At 28.5% G+C, this 16,407-nt stretch overlaps 1 protein-coding gene across 1 annotated transcript; it reads right to left on the bottom strand.

Annotated features, from left to right (window-relative positions):
- Nucleotides 1-5,960: 5,960 nt before the first annotated feature.
- On the bottom strand, nt 5,961-11,324 carry LOC114176207 (membrane-bound transcription factor site-2 protease homolog). The gene is made up of 10 exons (XM_028061164.1): nt 11,150-11,324; nt 11,004-11,069; nt 10,844-10,910; nt 10,144-10,242; nt 9,868-9,971; nt 8,920-9,067; nt 8,174-8,254; nt 7,628-8,074; nt 7,180-7,500; nt 5,961-6,151 (listed from the first exon to the last, which is right to left on the bottom strand). The coding sequence occupies exons 1-10, from the start codon at nt 11,269-11,271 to the stop codon at nt 5,987-5,989; spliced, it is 1,620 nt and encodes a 539-aa protein (XP_027916965.1). The 5' UTR covers nt 11,272-11,324; the 3' UTR covers nt 5,961-5,986.
- Between the last annotated feature and the right edge of the window lie 5,083 nt (nt 11,325-16,407).

Here is a 16,407-nt window from a genome sequence, read left to right on the forward strand (position 1 = left end):
GATTAATGGGGATGAGTTGTAAATAAATCTTGAAGTTAACATAAAATTAGTTATACAATGCAAACTACCGATTATTATGTGAAATAAATAATTAGGCGGAGAAGAAATTAATAATACATACATTCTTAGTGATTAACACATTATTCAGGAGATGTATTATTACTTTTGGTGATATATATAATTTACTGTTAGTATTTTTTTAGTAAAGAATTCAGAAAGGTAAATTTTCCAAAGATGGAATGAGTTGTAAATAAATTAGAAAAATATTGTTCAATAGATAATTGAGTTTTTAGAAAATTTTAATATTACCTTCTTTCTCTGTATAATATTAGTGGGGAAAGTTTAGAACCCTTAGTCATACATAAGGATGTAAACGGGCAGGTAGAGTACGGGTAGTAGCTCTCCTGTACCGTATTCGCTGGATAAATATTTGTCCGTACTCGTATACATATTTGTCGGGTATCTGTTATGCGGGTACCTGTCTATTTTTTTCATATTCGTGCGGGTATTTACAAAATTATTTAATAAATAAATATTTAATCATAAATTCAAATACAATAAAATATATCACTATCATAAATTTTAAATAAAGTTCAAACAAACTTAAGTTCATACAAGTCCAAATAATTATAAAAAAAAATATAAAATGACGTTTAACACAATGGAAATTCTTTAATTAGTGTTTTGATCAACAAGCCCACTTTCTCCAATTGATTCCTGAAAAATAATCAAATAATAAACCTCAACTGTCACGTGCCAAATATTCTTATTTTGGTTTCATCATTTGACAATAAACATACCATAAACTTCATTATCTATAAGGTTTGATGTATATGCCCAATTTCAAATAAGGGAAAGAGAAGAATGTCAAGGGTGTACTTGGAAGAAGACAAATTACCAATACTTGAACCTGGAAGAATGAAGACAAAAGACAAGACAAGATGTGCAGCTTAGAAAAAAATTAGGTCAGAATGTTTTTTACTAATATATATATATAAGGGTATTTTTGTGAATTAAAGTTTGACGGATACGGGTATCCACGAGTATGAATACTATGATACTCGTACCCGCCCCGTTAACATGCAGGTATCAAAAATACTTGTACCTGCGAGTAGCGGGTATTCATTTTTAATATTTGTTTCCTATCCATTGCGAGTTTTATCTGTGAATACCTGCAGATACGAATATTTTTGACATTCCTAATCATACAGTTGAATTTGTTGTCAATGGAGGAGATGGTTACGTTTTTGCTTTTTATCCTTGTTGTTAAATTGTCAACTTGGCAGTAAAAAAAAACATTTATGTTCAACTATGGCTTCATAAATTTTCTCTATATTCCAATATGATGTTTTCCTTTAGTTTTAATGTTATGTTGGTAGGGAAAGATTAGACATCATTTAGTTTTTATCTAGTGCTCCTCTTGTAAGATATAAGATTAAAACACAAAATGTATGAATGAGTTTTCCTTTTTCTTTTGGTCAACTTGAATGCTTTATCACATGTTAAATTAGTACTAATGAAATGAATGTATATTCATGTTTGAAACGCATAAATGTGTATATTTGAGTGCTCTAGAATGTTTGGTGGTCTATCATTGAGTTTGCTTTTGTTTTTGTGAATCTTTGAGAAAAATATTAATGAAGAGCGTGAAAAAAAAATAATTAAATATCATAAAAGTAATTAATTATTTTTGTACAAGACCTATGTTAAGTCATTCACATACAAATAATTGAGGATTAATTATATTTTTTTTCCTAAACTATAACACAATTTTAGTTTTAGTCTCTATTTTAAAGTTTGATCTTGTTAGGTTCTCATACTTAAAAAATACATGGATTCAATCCTCGATGTTAACTTTATTATTATTATTTTTTTACATGGCAAATGGTGTGTAATTTCATCCCTCCGTTTTGAACATGTGTCCCGTTTTCAATTACACATGATCATGGCCCAAACCATTATTCTAGGGGTACCAATGCGGGCCGGCCCAGGAAAAGTGGGAAGGGTGACGTGACACACCATTTGTCATGTAAAAAAAGAAGAAGTTAATATTGTTAGACATTAAATATTGAATCAATGCATTTCTTAAATATAGGAACCTAACAAGATTAAACTTTAAAATAAGAATTAAAACCAAAATTGTATTATAGTTTAGGAAGTAAAAACATAGTCGTCCCAATTATTAATTATTAAATGTGAATAGTCAATTATCTTAAGTGAAATAAATTATCTTGAGTAAATAACTTATTACTTCAAGTAATTTTGGTGCACGTATATGCATTAATAATCGATTATTATATGAATAACATATTAAGTGTATCAATTAGTATTAAAACTCTTATTCTACTTAAAATAATTTATTATATAAGTGAATGAATCTTATTTGAATTGATTGTGTGACTTTGTTTAATGTATTACATTTAATTTATTTTATGAATAACAGTGTAAGTAATAGTTTTGTATACAATATTTTTATTTATGTAAATATGTCTTGTGTTTAAAGGGATTGGAGACTTTAGGGCCCTTTAAGAAGATCTCAATATTATTCACATGGATTTATGTTGAGTTTCAGTGACTCCTTTAAGTTGAAGTCTTTTACTTCTTTTGTATTTGCTTTAGATACATGAGATTAATATTTTCATATGTGATCAATCATTTATTCGTTTAATTACATAATATTTATATGTTATAAATTGACATGATTTCAAGCACATGTAATTTTTTTTTGAAATTTTGTGTTAGTACAATTAGTGGACTTAAGTATAATGAACAAAATGTCATGTAACCATTTAAAATGTTTAAATATTTTGATAACAAAAAATCTATGATTAACCAAAAAATATATTTATTTTAATATTATATAAATAATAATTATGATTCTATTTTTTTTAATCTTTAAAGTGCTAATAATTATAAAATTAAATCATCTAATATATGTCTAGATAGTATATCTTATGGAGAGTATACTTTATGGAATCATGTTTTTTATATTTCTAATTAATAGCTAATTGGCACTGATATTTATTACATAAAGCTATTTCGCACTAAATATATTATTATTAGTAGTAGCGTAATATTCATAATATTACATTTTTTTTTTGTGTTTTCACATATTTAATGAGTAATATCCATAATATTTATTTGTTATCTTTGTTTCTAAATTTTAAAAAATTCAAAATTGGTTTAAAAAAAGAGGTTAAATATGTTTTTGGTCCTTCAAATTTTAGCGAAAATTGAAATTAGTTCTTATTGGAAACTGTAAATCAATTTAGTTCCTCATCCTTAGAGATGTGTAAACATTGAAGAGAAAATATGTTAAAAAGTGTAAACAAACAAAAATAATATAATGAAATATGTTTGAAACGACAAATAAACTTAATAAAATTTGGTTAAAAGAACTGAATTCACGCATTCATAGAGTTAGAAGACTAAATATGTTTTTAAGGACAAAAACATATTTAACCCTTAAAAAAATATCAATTTTAGAATTGATAATATTTATAAACATCATAACTATTGTTTTAAACATGAATTTGAATTTCAATCTAATTATTGTAATTGAAATTTACAAAAATTCAAACTTTTTAAAAAAAAAAATATAAATTTGAACTTAATTTCAATTCAACTATTTGAATAGTATATGAAACAAATTAAACCTAATGTTTTTTTTTTCAAATCCTATCCACAAATTTTTCAAATGTCCAATCACTCCTTTTCAAACACTATTCTTTCATCCAAACTCTTTGATATCGATTTTTCCATGTAAATTCACCTTTTTTAATCTTTTTGCGTTTCACCTTTTCAATTTCTACAATATCCTTGGTCCACACTCTTTCAAAAGCTAGAGATTTCCAAAGACACCTGTATACTTCCTTTTTATTTTATTCCATCTTCTATTTTTCTCACTTTTTTTTATCGTTTGTTACGTCATCTCATTCTAGTGCTCTTCTATATCTCCATCTTGCATTGCTTTTTCTAGACCCCGTTTTGTTTTCATCGTTTTCTATACCGTTAGGTTCAAATGGAATATTAATAAATTATAAAAAAAAAATTATTATTATTTTATCATTATATCTATTACACAATAAAACTGACTTGATTTGGTGTGTGATAGAATTTTTTATTGAATTAGACCGGAGAAATTGAATATCTATGAATTATTTATATAAGAGACTTGAAATTAGTTTTAGTATAAAATCTTAAAATTTAATATTTATGAGTCTTGTGTGTTTTTTATTTTTATTTGATGTAAGATTTTTCAGTTATGTTTAAATTTGTAAAAATGTGATTTTGTGGTAAAGAGGCTTGAATGTCAACTTCAACTTGGTTTGATAGAGAAAAGCCACACTTGTGTGGAGTCTATAGGTCAGCAATGTGATCGATCGTATTCTCACATTGAAAAGATTAGAAGATAACATAAAAGCAAGAATTTTCACTGAAAAAGTTGGTTCTTGAATTTGAAAAAGATGATTGACCAACTTAAGAAAGTGAAAAGCCAGAGAAATTAATGTAGAGTTGAGAAGAGTCATAACCAATAATATTTGTGGATAAAATGGGAGGAAAACTATTCAGAGAACATTCAAGATGAAGACCAGTTTATATCAGATACAAAAAGATTAGAACAAAGACTTTCAAGCAAAGGGTGTAGTATTTCAATAAGTCTCTGTTCTTTCGCAAATTCATGGCAACAAATCAAGAGCAGAAACGAACAACATCATGAAAAACGCTATTGGAGGAGAAAGAAAGAGCTTCGAGTAATTTTGAAAACGTGAACGGTTTCACGGTTAAAACATATCGAAAGTTCAGTAAATTTTAAATTAACTGTCACCTACTTTGATTGATATAGACATTAATGTAATTAATGCATACAATTGGGGGTGTAGGAGAACTTCTTGGAGGTGGAGAGAGAAATCCCTTACAAAGATTAGCCCAACAAAAAAAAATTGAATAGTTTGTACGAAGTGATAAATTCAAATTTCATTAGTCATTATAAAACATTAAACTTTAAATATGATAAGTGAAATTTGAACTTTATACATTAAGCTTGAAGGCTAAAGATGCATATATTCATGAAAAAAAAAACTTTATACAAGAGTTACTTGCTAAATTAATTTTATTGAAAGTATAATTACAATTTTAGATTGATCCATCCTCTAACATTAAAATATCTAATAAACATGTAACAAAACAATATATTTGATAAATAAAAACATACTTAAACATGTTATAATTTAATTAGAAGTTAATTGTAGATTCAAAAAAATAAAAATTGGTTAATTTATTCCTTGCTTAATCCTTCTATTCCAGATTCCGAATATATATGATTAATTTACAAGTCACTTAAATAACAACTTATTTCAATTTTGTACTCTTATCACAGAAAAAAAGTCATTTTCCAATTCAAGATAATCATCTTTTCATCGAACACCCTACTGCAAATTATTTTTCTTTTGAAGTATTTATTTTGACATGGTTTAAATATAAGACGAGTGGATATATAGGACTCAAACCAACATTTTTTTTTTCAAATTAAAAAATTAAACGAAAAATAAAATTTATATTTGAAGAACAAAAAACGAACTTCCTGTATTTAAGCCTAAAAACAATTACGTTTTAAATAAGCTAAACAGGTCGTGTAAAGGTTCAATAAATTTTTAAGAAGCTTAAATCTCAGATTTAACTAATTTAAATCTCGAATCAACTTATAGTTTACACATTCTCGGGATTTCTCTAATACGCATACACAAATGTCAGAAAATTTGAAGTACCGGATAAAATATTTATGAATTAGTATAATACGTTAAGTAGTAATTACTTACTAATTCAAAGATTAGAATATCAAATTGTTAAAAGTTACATGATTTACAGTGTGGGTGTGTGAAGTTGGTTAATTTAAATTTTGAACCAAATATTTACATGGTCCATCTTTGTGGAAGGTGTTGAGCTGTTCCCATACATCAAAGAAAAAATGAAATAAATGATGATATTAGAAAAAAGACAACTGAAGTAGTTCTCCGAAACAGACAATAATAGAAGCAAGTGAGACAGCAAGAAGGCATAGTCTAAGAACCTTCTTCCTCTTCCTGGGGCTTAGCGAAGTAAAGTGGGATAAAGTTTCATCTAAAATATATTCACCATCCAGAAAATAGACCTGATAATATCATCATTATAAGAAGAAATTCAATAGAAGCATAATAGAATCTTCAAAGTAATACTTCAAAAAGGCTTTCACATATTCTACATTCCTTTCAATCTTGGTCATTCCATCAATAAAAGCAGTTTCTACGGGATTAAACAAACCAAATCATTTTTACTGTTAACATAATGGCCCAATTAATTTGTAAGACGGTGGACTATTTTTGAGATTTTTAAATAATTCTCTTCACGTTTGTAAGTATGTATTTGAACTAATTAATTAATTTTATTGGGGACCCTCACTAAGTTCCATCAGAAACTCCATCCTGAGAGCGGGACCTAATTGAAAATATTTAAACAGTTTAAGCAGCTAATTTAACTTTTCAATAAATTCCTGACCTATTTAAGAATGTTCAACTAGGTCCTCTGCTTGATGGAACCCTGCGAAACCTTAATGTCACAGCAGTAAACAACACAATTAAAAATGATTTTTATATTTAAGGATCCAATTATAGTCTTTTAAAAAATAGGATCAATTTTGAAATTGTCAAATATTTCATTGAATTGCATATTAATTTAACCTAACTTAATCTAATTTTAACCCCAAAACACTCCTTAAAACAGCATTGGAAGCAACAAAAATAGCAACCAGTTAACAATTTTAGTAACACTTTTTAGAAGGACTACCTTGTTCTTTAATTAGAACCCAACGAACTTATAACTAGCCTACAAACCCGTTAAATTCATCACAATAGGCAGAAGGGTACATGGATTCTAATAATCCATTGAACATCAATTATACTCTAAAATATAATTAACTTACTCAAAAAAGCTTAGCAACTACTCCAATTTTTCATTTTCTTTAGTTAGCCTCTCTTTTATCTTCATTGAACAGCTTGTTGTTGTCTGAGGTGAAGTTATAGATAGTCTTCTATATCACACTAAGGCATCAAACATAGAGCTGATAACTTATATTTGGAAATAATATCTACTTGTATATGCTTGGTAATGCCTAACATAAGGAAGAAACTGTTCATCACTTACAGGCAAAGCATTGAGAAGAGCCAGCGTAAGAGAGGTATGAAATGTCCATATTAATATCCTTTCCAGTATACTTGGAAAATATGCAACAATTTGTGGTCCCCAGCGAGGCTGATACGATGTTAGCTTAATTGAATGTGCCATAGAGACGACATCACCAACAAAAATAAAAGTCCCACCACAATTAGTTGCCTTAACACCGGAAGTTTCAGAAAATGGAAATCTGTTTTGTTCATGTGACAAACATTCATGAGAAGGACTTGAATATGCAATCTCAACCCACACCAATCCAGGCTCCTGAACTGGAGCTAAACAAAATTCATCCTGTGAAAAATATCAAGAACATTCAGTTGCTAGTTATTTTCTTAAATGTCCGGGTATAGTGTTAAATGAACAGAGTAGACACATTCACATAAATTAGTAAGTTCATAAACGTTAAACAATTGTCTACCTGAAGGCACGTACAGCCACCTCCCCTTAAAGTGGCTAGTCCCCTGTCATCACCACACCTAATACGTTTGACAACATCTTTAGCATTTAAGCAGTACATACTCCGTCCATTGTTCAAAATATCAGTTTTGTTCTGACCATCATGAAGTGTAACATTAGCGGAGCATAATTTTACAAAGGCAGTAAGTTCACCGGGACAAACATGTTGATTTCCCAGCCATTTGGTGTTCTTTATTTCTTCCATCATAAAACTAGGGACACAATAACCCTTCATTTTATTGACAATCTCCAATTCTCCAGTGCGATGAGAAAGATTTACATTATTAAGCTTAACGTTATATGTCAACCATTCTTGTGCATTTCTGATAGTTACATCATTTATCGACAGAATAACATCACCAGGAGCTAAATAACCAGATAAAGGTGAGGTTGGGGGTACATTTAAAACCTGCTCCCATGTAGCCACCAACATGCAAAAAGAAAGGGCAAGATATATGAGAACCAAACAAAATGATTAACCTAAAATGATTTTGAAAAAAAAAAGTACCATGGGATTGTGACCACTGCTGTAAAAGGGAAACAAGATCAAGGGCAAGAAGAATAATGCCAGTCCACAAGCCGCACAACACTAGAAAATTGTAGAAGGTGTACAGATGAAATTAGCAATCTAGATCATTTAAAAATCAAACTAAAGACATGGATACACCTAAAATTATAAGAATATAAACTTAGGATCTAATGACACCAATGCAGAACAAAATGAAACTTACACCAATTAATTAACTTTACAAGAAGATTTCTTCCAAAAGTCATATTGCACAACTTACAATCTGTTAGAATATCATCATACAGGATTATTTTCATGCAAGATTTTGATGAGTTGTATTTATTCTGTAGTTATGGTATAGATATCATCATGCTTGAGAAAATTGGACCAGGCTAGTCGGGCCAACTGAGTCAACTGTGAGCCAGCCAGTCCCTTGATCAGTTCACTCTAGCCACTAAAATCAGTATTTAAAAACTGGTCGTTGAACTGTCACACCAGGTTCAAACCATCTGAACCACGCACAGCCTGTGGTTGGATTGAAGACCAGTTCAATTTTATTTTAACAACAAAAATACCACTATTGAACCCAAGCCTTTGTGTCAGTGATATATTGATTGGTAACTTCTATGCAGTATATATTTTCAATTTCTTTTTAAATTCTAGAACATATAAAAAAAAGGTTATCAATTAGCTCAAGTGTCCATCCTTAATACTAGTATCAATGGATCCTATTATATTCAACTTACAACTGCATTGTGCCAAATGCCAGCAGAATACACACGGAGGGCAGTCAAACGAGGCAAAGTCTGCAACAAGTCATAATTGAAGGCAACCAGTGCACCAGGAAATAATATTGCAATGAAGATGGCAATGTACTCTATTTGTATTCCCTCACTGCTTTTCATTGAAAGGGTTAAATCATGAGAATCTAGCTTTCATCATTTCAAGAAAAACTAAATTCGGGGTTATTCAATTATTGTACTGGCATGGTCACATATTAAATAAAAGAATAACAAAACTTTACAGCTAAAATGATCATTAGAGATACACCCTCATTGATGATTTAAACATGAATCACAATTGCAACTGATGCTGAAATACGTTCAACAGCAATAAGGAGCACCCAAAATCTATTCATAAAGCCTCAACATATAAAACATACAATAAATAAATTGTTCTTTTAGGACATTATCCCTTGTTGAGCTTAAAGGGGATCTCCTTCTATAAATACTAAAAATGCTGTATACTTGTATAGGGGCTCGTTTGGTAGCAAGGATACAATGTAAGTTAGATAGAGAAACATGGAGTAAGTACATACATTATCCCAATTTTGACATGCACCAAATGTGTTAACTAGTGTATGTTATCCTATCTATGTTTAAAGTGGATCAAGCAATATTAAGATATGATACGTGAAAATGAGAATATTGTCCTTTTATTAGAACTACATGATCATTTTCTAAAATTATCTCAATAAATTCACGTATCATATCAATAAATTAAGATTTCATACATGTTTATTTAGTATTTAAACCCCACTCACCACAGATAACTAACTACAAAGACGTTTTGTATACTTTAGGAGGAAATAATATAGATGACAGCAAACCAAAGGTTTATCAACACAGTAAAACAACAATAGTTGATAATATTAAGTTTTAGTCAGAGAGGCAAAATATGTGAAGACAACTAACCTTGTGGCAGCAACTGCATGACCAAATTCATGCACAAAGACGGATATGATGGTAGAAACACAAGCGTACCCAACATCAGCAAGTGATAAACTTAACCCGGGCACCTGCATAAGATGCAGTTATTAAGTTCTTAAGCACATGAAAGAAAAAGATTATTCACATTTTTCATGTGGGTCTTTAGTGTTGCCATATTTTCCTTTTCTTTGTTATTCCTTTCAAAAAAACAAATAACAAACTAAATTAAATTTGAAAGGAAGGAGAAACAAAATTGCCAACCAAAGGAGGTAAACCAAACAGCAAATTGCTGGCAAAGTTTCCAAGCTTAATGCAGCCACCACAGAGATGCAACGTTCTGGCTAGTTCCCAAAGAAGAATCTGGACATGTTCGGCACTATACAAATTAATGGAAATCCAAAAAAGAAAATATTCAGAGCAAATAGCCAAAATAGTCCCTCAAAGATGACCTGCTTGAATAAATTTCACACAAGTGCTTCTAGAAGAAGAGGCAAACTTCTCTATAAGTACAAAGTAAAAAATAATCTATTTAGAGAAACAAGTATGAAAGGGCTTTTATAATTAATTTATGCATAAGCTAAATTTAGCTTGTGGGTTTATGCAAAAGTTTATTTCATTTTTTTCTTACAAGTGCCTATGAAAAAAAAAATCCAAAAAGACCGTTACGGCTGGTCATGCTAGTGATTCAATGATGAAAATTGCACTTAGATTCCCTGAATATGCATTGCTCAAGTCAAATTAGTACTCGCCTCACAAATCTCGATAACTAATTTAACAAATGGAAAACACACTCAAGGACTTATTAGAGTTTCGAATAACTGTATATTCAGGGACCTTAACAACAATTTCCACCATTCAAGAACAAATACCAGACGCTGTATTGCACCTTGCTAAAACTAATTCACAATCGACTCAAACATTTAACAAGAAAAAGGAAATTGAGAAACACCAAAATTCTCACCACAGAAACTCCAATTAACGCAGAGAGGCCAAACCCAACCCCAATTGAGAACCATATTTTGAAAAACCTGTAAGATACATACATAAGCCATGCAAAGCAAGTGTAAGAAATATTGAATAAAAAGCAGAACGGTGCGCTCATGCAGAACAGAGAGTATGACCTGGGATATCGGCGACCGAGGAGAAAAAGAGGTATGTTAAATGAGGAGATTTTGTAGTCGCAATAACTGCATTTAGACATTACACAAATTAAGTTCTACGCGCGCAAAGATGGAGGAAAATGAAGCAATCGAAGAAGGTGATTTACCAGCAGGAAACTGTGTTGGAAACGTTGCAAGAGGAAGAGGAAGAAGCGTGAAGTGGAAGAAGAGAGCGGTGTGAGAGCCTTCGAGGCACAAATCTCCTTATTCGCCGACCTTCCACTTCCATCACTTCAATGGCGTTTCTCTTAGTTTCATCTTTTAACTCTTACAACGATTAATTTAGTCTTTTATACTGTAAATACATTTAACATTAACTATATATAGATTTTTCTTTTTTATTATACCTATATATGAGGGATTTTCTTTTTGATCTTCACGGAATTTTCTTATTTTATCTCTAAATATCTTTTCTAAAATAAAATAATTATGTTATTAGTATTACCTTTATGATCGTTTAAATTTAACCGTTTTTCTATTAAAAAATTACTTACAAAACAAATAAATATGTATTTTAATTAAATTTTAAAATTTATTTATATTTCATTTTATAATTATAATAATAACAATTAATTTTATTATTGTTTTACTAATATTTATAATTTAAATAGTACATTTTATAAAAAGAAAAATACTCGAATACAGGATTTTAAAGATGAAATTGATCATTCAAGTAATTATATTTTATATGCTCAAAACTTGTTGGTTGATACTTATTTTTGAATTAATGTTGTAAAGAAACCCAGCAATTATTGATTGCGGCTTAATTGCAGTTCTAATTTTGTTTAGTTATGCGATAATTCAATATTAGTGTCATTTCTACTATTTGAAATTTCTAGAAAATTATTATACTCTACCAAAAATTTAATAAAACTTATTAAATTTTAAAAATATTTGTCTAAATCAATATCATATCGAAATAAATAATGAAAGAAATATATAATATCTTCGTATCACTAAAATTAAGTTGAATAAAAATAAATGTTAGAGATTTGAGCTGAATAAAAAAAATATGTATTGGAAAAATTATCAACTTTCTCTCATAGCGTATACTACATTGATATTAGTACAATTGAAATACATGTTATTGTAAACTAGAAGTTTATAAATCAAAATAAATTTTTTATTTGACATTATCAGTTGGGTCATCCTAGATCTATTATGATGCAAAAAAAGTTGAAGAACTCATGTGTATACCCACTTAAGAGTCAAAAACTTCTTCAGTCCAATGATTTCTCATGTACTGCATGTTTACGAAAGAAAGTTGATAATGAGAACATCACTAAAAAGATTAGAAATGATTCAATCTCCTTTTAGAACAAATACATGGTGATATTTGTGGTTCAATACACTCATCATGTAGATGATTCAGATATTTCATGGTTTTAATTGATGCATAAACTAAATGACACATATTTGTTTATTATTAAATTACAACCAGACATTTGCAAAATTATTAGCATAGTTAATCAAGTTAAAACCTCACTTTCCAGATTATCTGATTAAGAAAATTCGTCTTGATAATGCTGGTGAATTTATATCTCATGCTTTTCATGAGTATTGTATATCAATTGAAATTAAAGTTGAGCATTTAGTAGCATATGTTCATACTCAAAATGGACTTGCAAAGTTATTAAGAAAATGCCTAAACCTTGTTGCAAGATCATTACTTATGAGAGCTATTTTTCCAATGGCTACTTGGGGATATGCAATTTTACATGTTGCAGTATTGATTCACATCAAGCGAACAAGTTATCACAAATACTCTACTTTGTAATTGATTTTTTATTAGTAACCTAATATTTCTCCCATTTAATAATATTTAGGTGTACTATATATATTCTATTTTTTCCACCAAAAGGGACTATGATGGGTCTTCAAAGACAATTAAAAATATATGTTGGATATGATTCTCCATCGATAATAAAATATATTGAACTATTAACAAGAGACTTATTTACAATTCACTTTGTCATCTGTCATTTTTATGAATAAGTTTTTCCAACATTAGGGGAAGAAAGAAAACAATTGGAAAAAAATATTGGTTGGAATGAATTATCATTATCTTGTATTGATCATCGCATAAAAGAATGTCAATTAGAAGTTCAAAGGATAGTTTATTTACAAAAATTAGTCATCAATTACCAAATGTTATTACTTACAAAAAAATGGCAATTAAATCATTTATATCAATTGTTAATGCTCCAAATAGAATTGATATTAATTCATAACACGCTTGAAGCATGGTAAGCCGGATGGTTCCAAAGACACGCTTGAAGCGTGGTACACCTATTGGTTCTAAAGATAAAAACTTTCGAATGAGAAAATGAACTAAAATGCAAGATGACCTAATCGAAAATGTGGAAATCTCAAAAGATTTATTTGGCATAATTAATTACTCAATTCTAGGAAATTGTTGTTTATGATAAAATGTCAATAAATTATGCCATGAATAAGATAATATGAAACCAAAATGAAGTCAACATTGACAATAATTTTGCATTTAATATAGCGATGAATGTTATGAGTGTCAATGAGGATTGAGAACCAATGATTATTAAAGATTGTCAACAAGGAAATCATTGTCCAAAATGAAAAGATGCAATAGAAGCATAAGTAGATTTGTTTGTCAAACAAAAGGTTTTTGGACATGTAGTTCGCACACTTGAGGATGTAAAATCCGTTGAGTATATATGAATTTTTGCATACAAACATTGTCATAATTGTTGTTTATGCAGATGACATATACATTGTTGAAACTCCTAATGAGCTCACAAAGACAATTGATTGCTTAAATAAATAATTTAAGATGAATGATCTTCGAATGACAATGTTTTGTTTAAGATTAGAAATTGAATATTTAAATAAAGGTATTTTTGTACATCAAAAAGTTTATATAACGAAGGTGCTTAAAAGGTTATAAATGGACAAGCCACATCCATTATGCACTCCAATGGTTTTGAAGGTCGTTAGATGTTGATAAAAACTCTTTTAGACTTCAAGGAAATGATAAAAAACTTCTTGGTTCATAAGTTTCATATTTGAGTGTTATAGGAGCATCAATGTATCTTACTAATTATACTTGATCTGATATTGCATGTGCTTTAAATTTGTTAAGATATACTTCTTCACATATAATAAGATATTAGATTGAGTAAAACATATATATTCGTTACCTTAAGGGTACTACAAATATAGATTTATTTTATCTAAATGATTCAAAATTAGATCTAATGAGTTATGCAAATGCACGTTATTTATCACATTCTCACAATGTCAGAATGGTCAATCACAAGCATGATATTTATTCACATTCACATGTGGTAGCACAATGACTTCATGGTTATTTATGAAACAAACCATAACATCAATGTCCTTAAATCATGCAGAATTTTAGCACTATATGAGGTAAGTCGTGAATGTGTTTGATTAAAATGTGTAATCAACACGTACGAAAAACTTGTGGTCTATCATCGGAAGAAAATGGAATCAACAACCATGTATTGAGACAATAATGTATTATTCAATTGAAAGGGTGATATAGAGATCCAAAAGATTAATTCATGTGAAAAATTGACTGATCTATTTACAAAGTCTTTACAAAAAAGAACTTTTCGGCAATGGGTTTACAATATTGAATTTCACCATCTTAATGATGTGAGTTCACATGAGAAAAAAAATACAGGACATGTAATGAACAATATTGTATTAAATAATACATGGTGTTGTACTCCTTTTCCTTCACTATGTTTTTATCTCTGATTTTTTTTAGTAAGGTTTTAACTTTGTTATCAATGGACACCCAACAAGGGAAGTGTTATATACTAATGATCGGTTATTGATTTGATACAATACTCCTATGTTTGATATGATCGATTGATGTACTCCAATTATCTATATTAATTATAGGATTAAGTATGTTTTTAGTCCCTGAACTTTGATCCAAAATTGGAATTTGTCCCTGTTTGAAACTTCAATATATTTTGATTCCTAAACTTTAAAAGTTAATGAATATAATCCTTTTAACTCAATTACGTTAACTTTTTTTGACTTGTCGAACGCTTTTCATACTAATGTCGAACATATTTCTCAGTAGATATTGAACCAAGAATGTGTCAAACAATGTAAAAAACTTCAATATTAATATGAAAAGCGTTTGACAAGTCAAAAAAGGTTAACATAATTGGGTTAAAAGGACTATATTCATTCATTTCTAAAGTTTAGGGACCAAAATGTATCGAAGTTTCAGACAAAGGCGAATTTCAATTTTGAGTCAAAGTTCGATGACTAAAATCATACTTAACCCTTAATTATATCACTCCTATATTTGATATGATCGATTGATTGATGTAATACAATTACTCATATTAATCACTTTGTATTATGTTTAAATATTTATGTGATCTGTATTTTGTACTGTTACATTTTTTTTTCTATAAAAATATAACTTTTCCAGTAAGACATATCAAAAAATTATTATTTTTAGGTTAAAATACTCCGTTGGTCCTCGTTTTTGTTGCAAAATCTCAATTTGGTCCTCGTATTTTTATTAGTCTCAATTAGGTCCTCATTTTTGTAAATTAGTATCAATTAGGTCCTTTCTGTTAGTAGATAACTAACACCGTTAAGTAGGTGCCACGTGTCAGCTCCTCATTTTTTTGAATTTTTTGAATTTTTTTGAATTTTTGAATTTTTTTTTAATTTTTTTAAAAATATTTATGCCACATGTCACTTCTGTAGTGTGCCACGTGTCAATCTAATATGTTGACACGTGTCAAATTAATATATGAATCTCAATTTGGTTCTCATATTTGTTAAATTGATTTGATTTAAGTCCCAATTTTTTTAAAAAAATTTCAATTTTAGGCACTCCAAATTTAGACCAAATTTTACTTTTATATAATGTTATGATTATTTTTATTAAAATTGATATTTTTATTAAATATTTTAATAATATTAATTATATTTAATATTAAAATTTTAAATATATTTATTTTAATTTTTTATAAAATTATTTTAAAATTTTACATTTGAATTTATAAAATTGTTATTTTTAAGCCAACTCTAAAATATTGTTGATATTGAATGTTATACAAATATTTCTAATATAAATTTATTAATCTATATATTTATAATTTTAAAATAAAATTTAAATAAAGTTTAATGTAAAATATAAATTTAAATAAATTAAATGTTGTTAAAAATATGTAATAGAAATATCACTTGTAATAAAAGTATCATCATTACATTTATAAAAAAATTAAATTTGTTCTAAATTTGGAGCACATGAAATTAAAATTATTTTAAAAAAATTTGGGACTGAAATCAAATCAAATTAACAAATATGAGGACCAAATTGAGATTC

Source organism: Vigna unguiculata, chromosome 3 (assembly GCF_004118075.2).
Source record: "Vigna unguiculata cultivar IT97K-499-35 chromosome 3, ASM411807v1, whole genome shotgun sequence".
In the NCBI taxonomy this organism is placed as follows: domain Eukaryota; kingdom Viridiplantae; phylum Streptophyta; class Magnoliopsida; order Fabales; family Fabaceae; genus Vigna; species Vigna unguiculata.

Excerpts from the sequence above, each read along its gene's own strand:
- LOC114176207 (XM_028061164.1), bottom strand. The coding sequence starts at position 11,271 with ATGGAAGTGGAAGGTCGGCGAATAAGGAGATTTGTGCCTCGAAGGCTC. Across the intron at positions 10,911-11,003 it reads CTCGGTCGCCGATATCCCAG|GTTTTTCAAAATATGGTTCT; the intron begins GTCATACTCTCT and ends TGTATCTTACAG. Across the intron at positions 10,243-10,843 it reads CGTTAATTGGAGTTTCTGTG|ATTCTTCTTTGGGAACTAGC; the intron begins GTGAGAATTTTG and ends GAACATGTCCAG.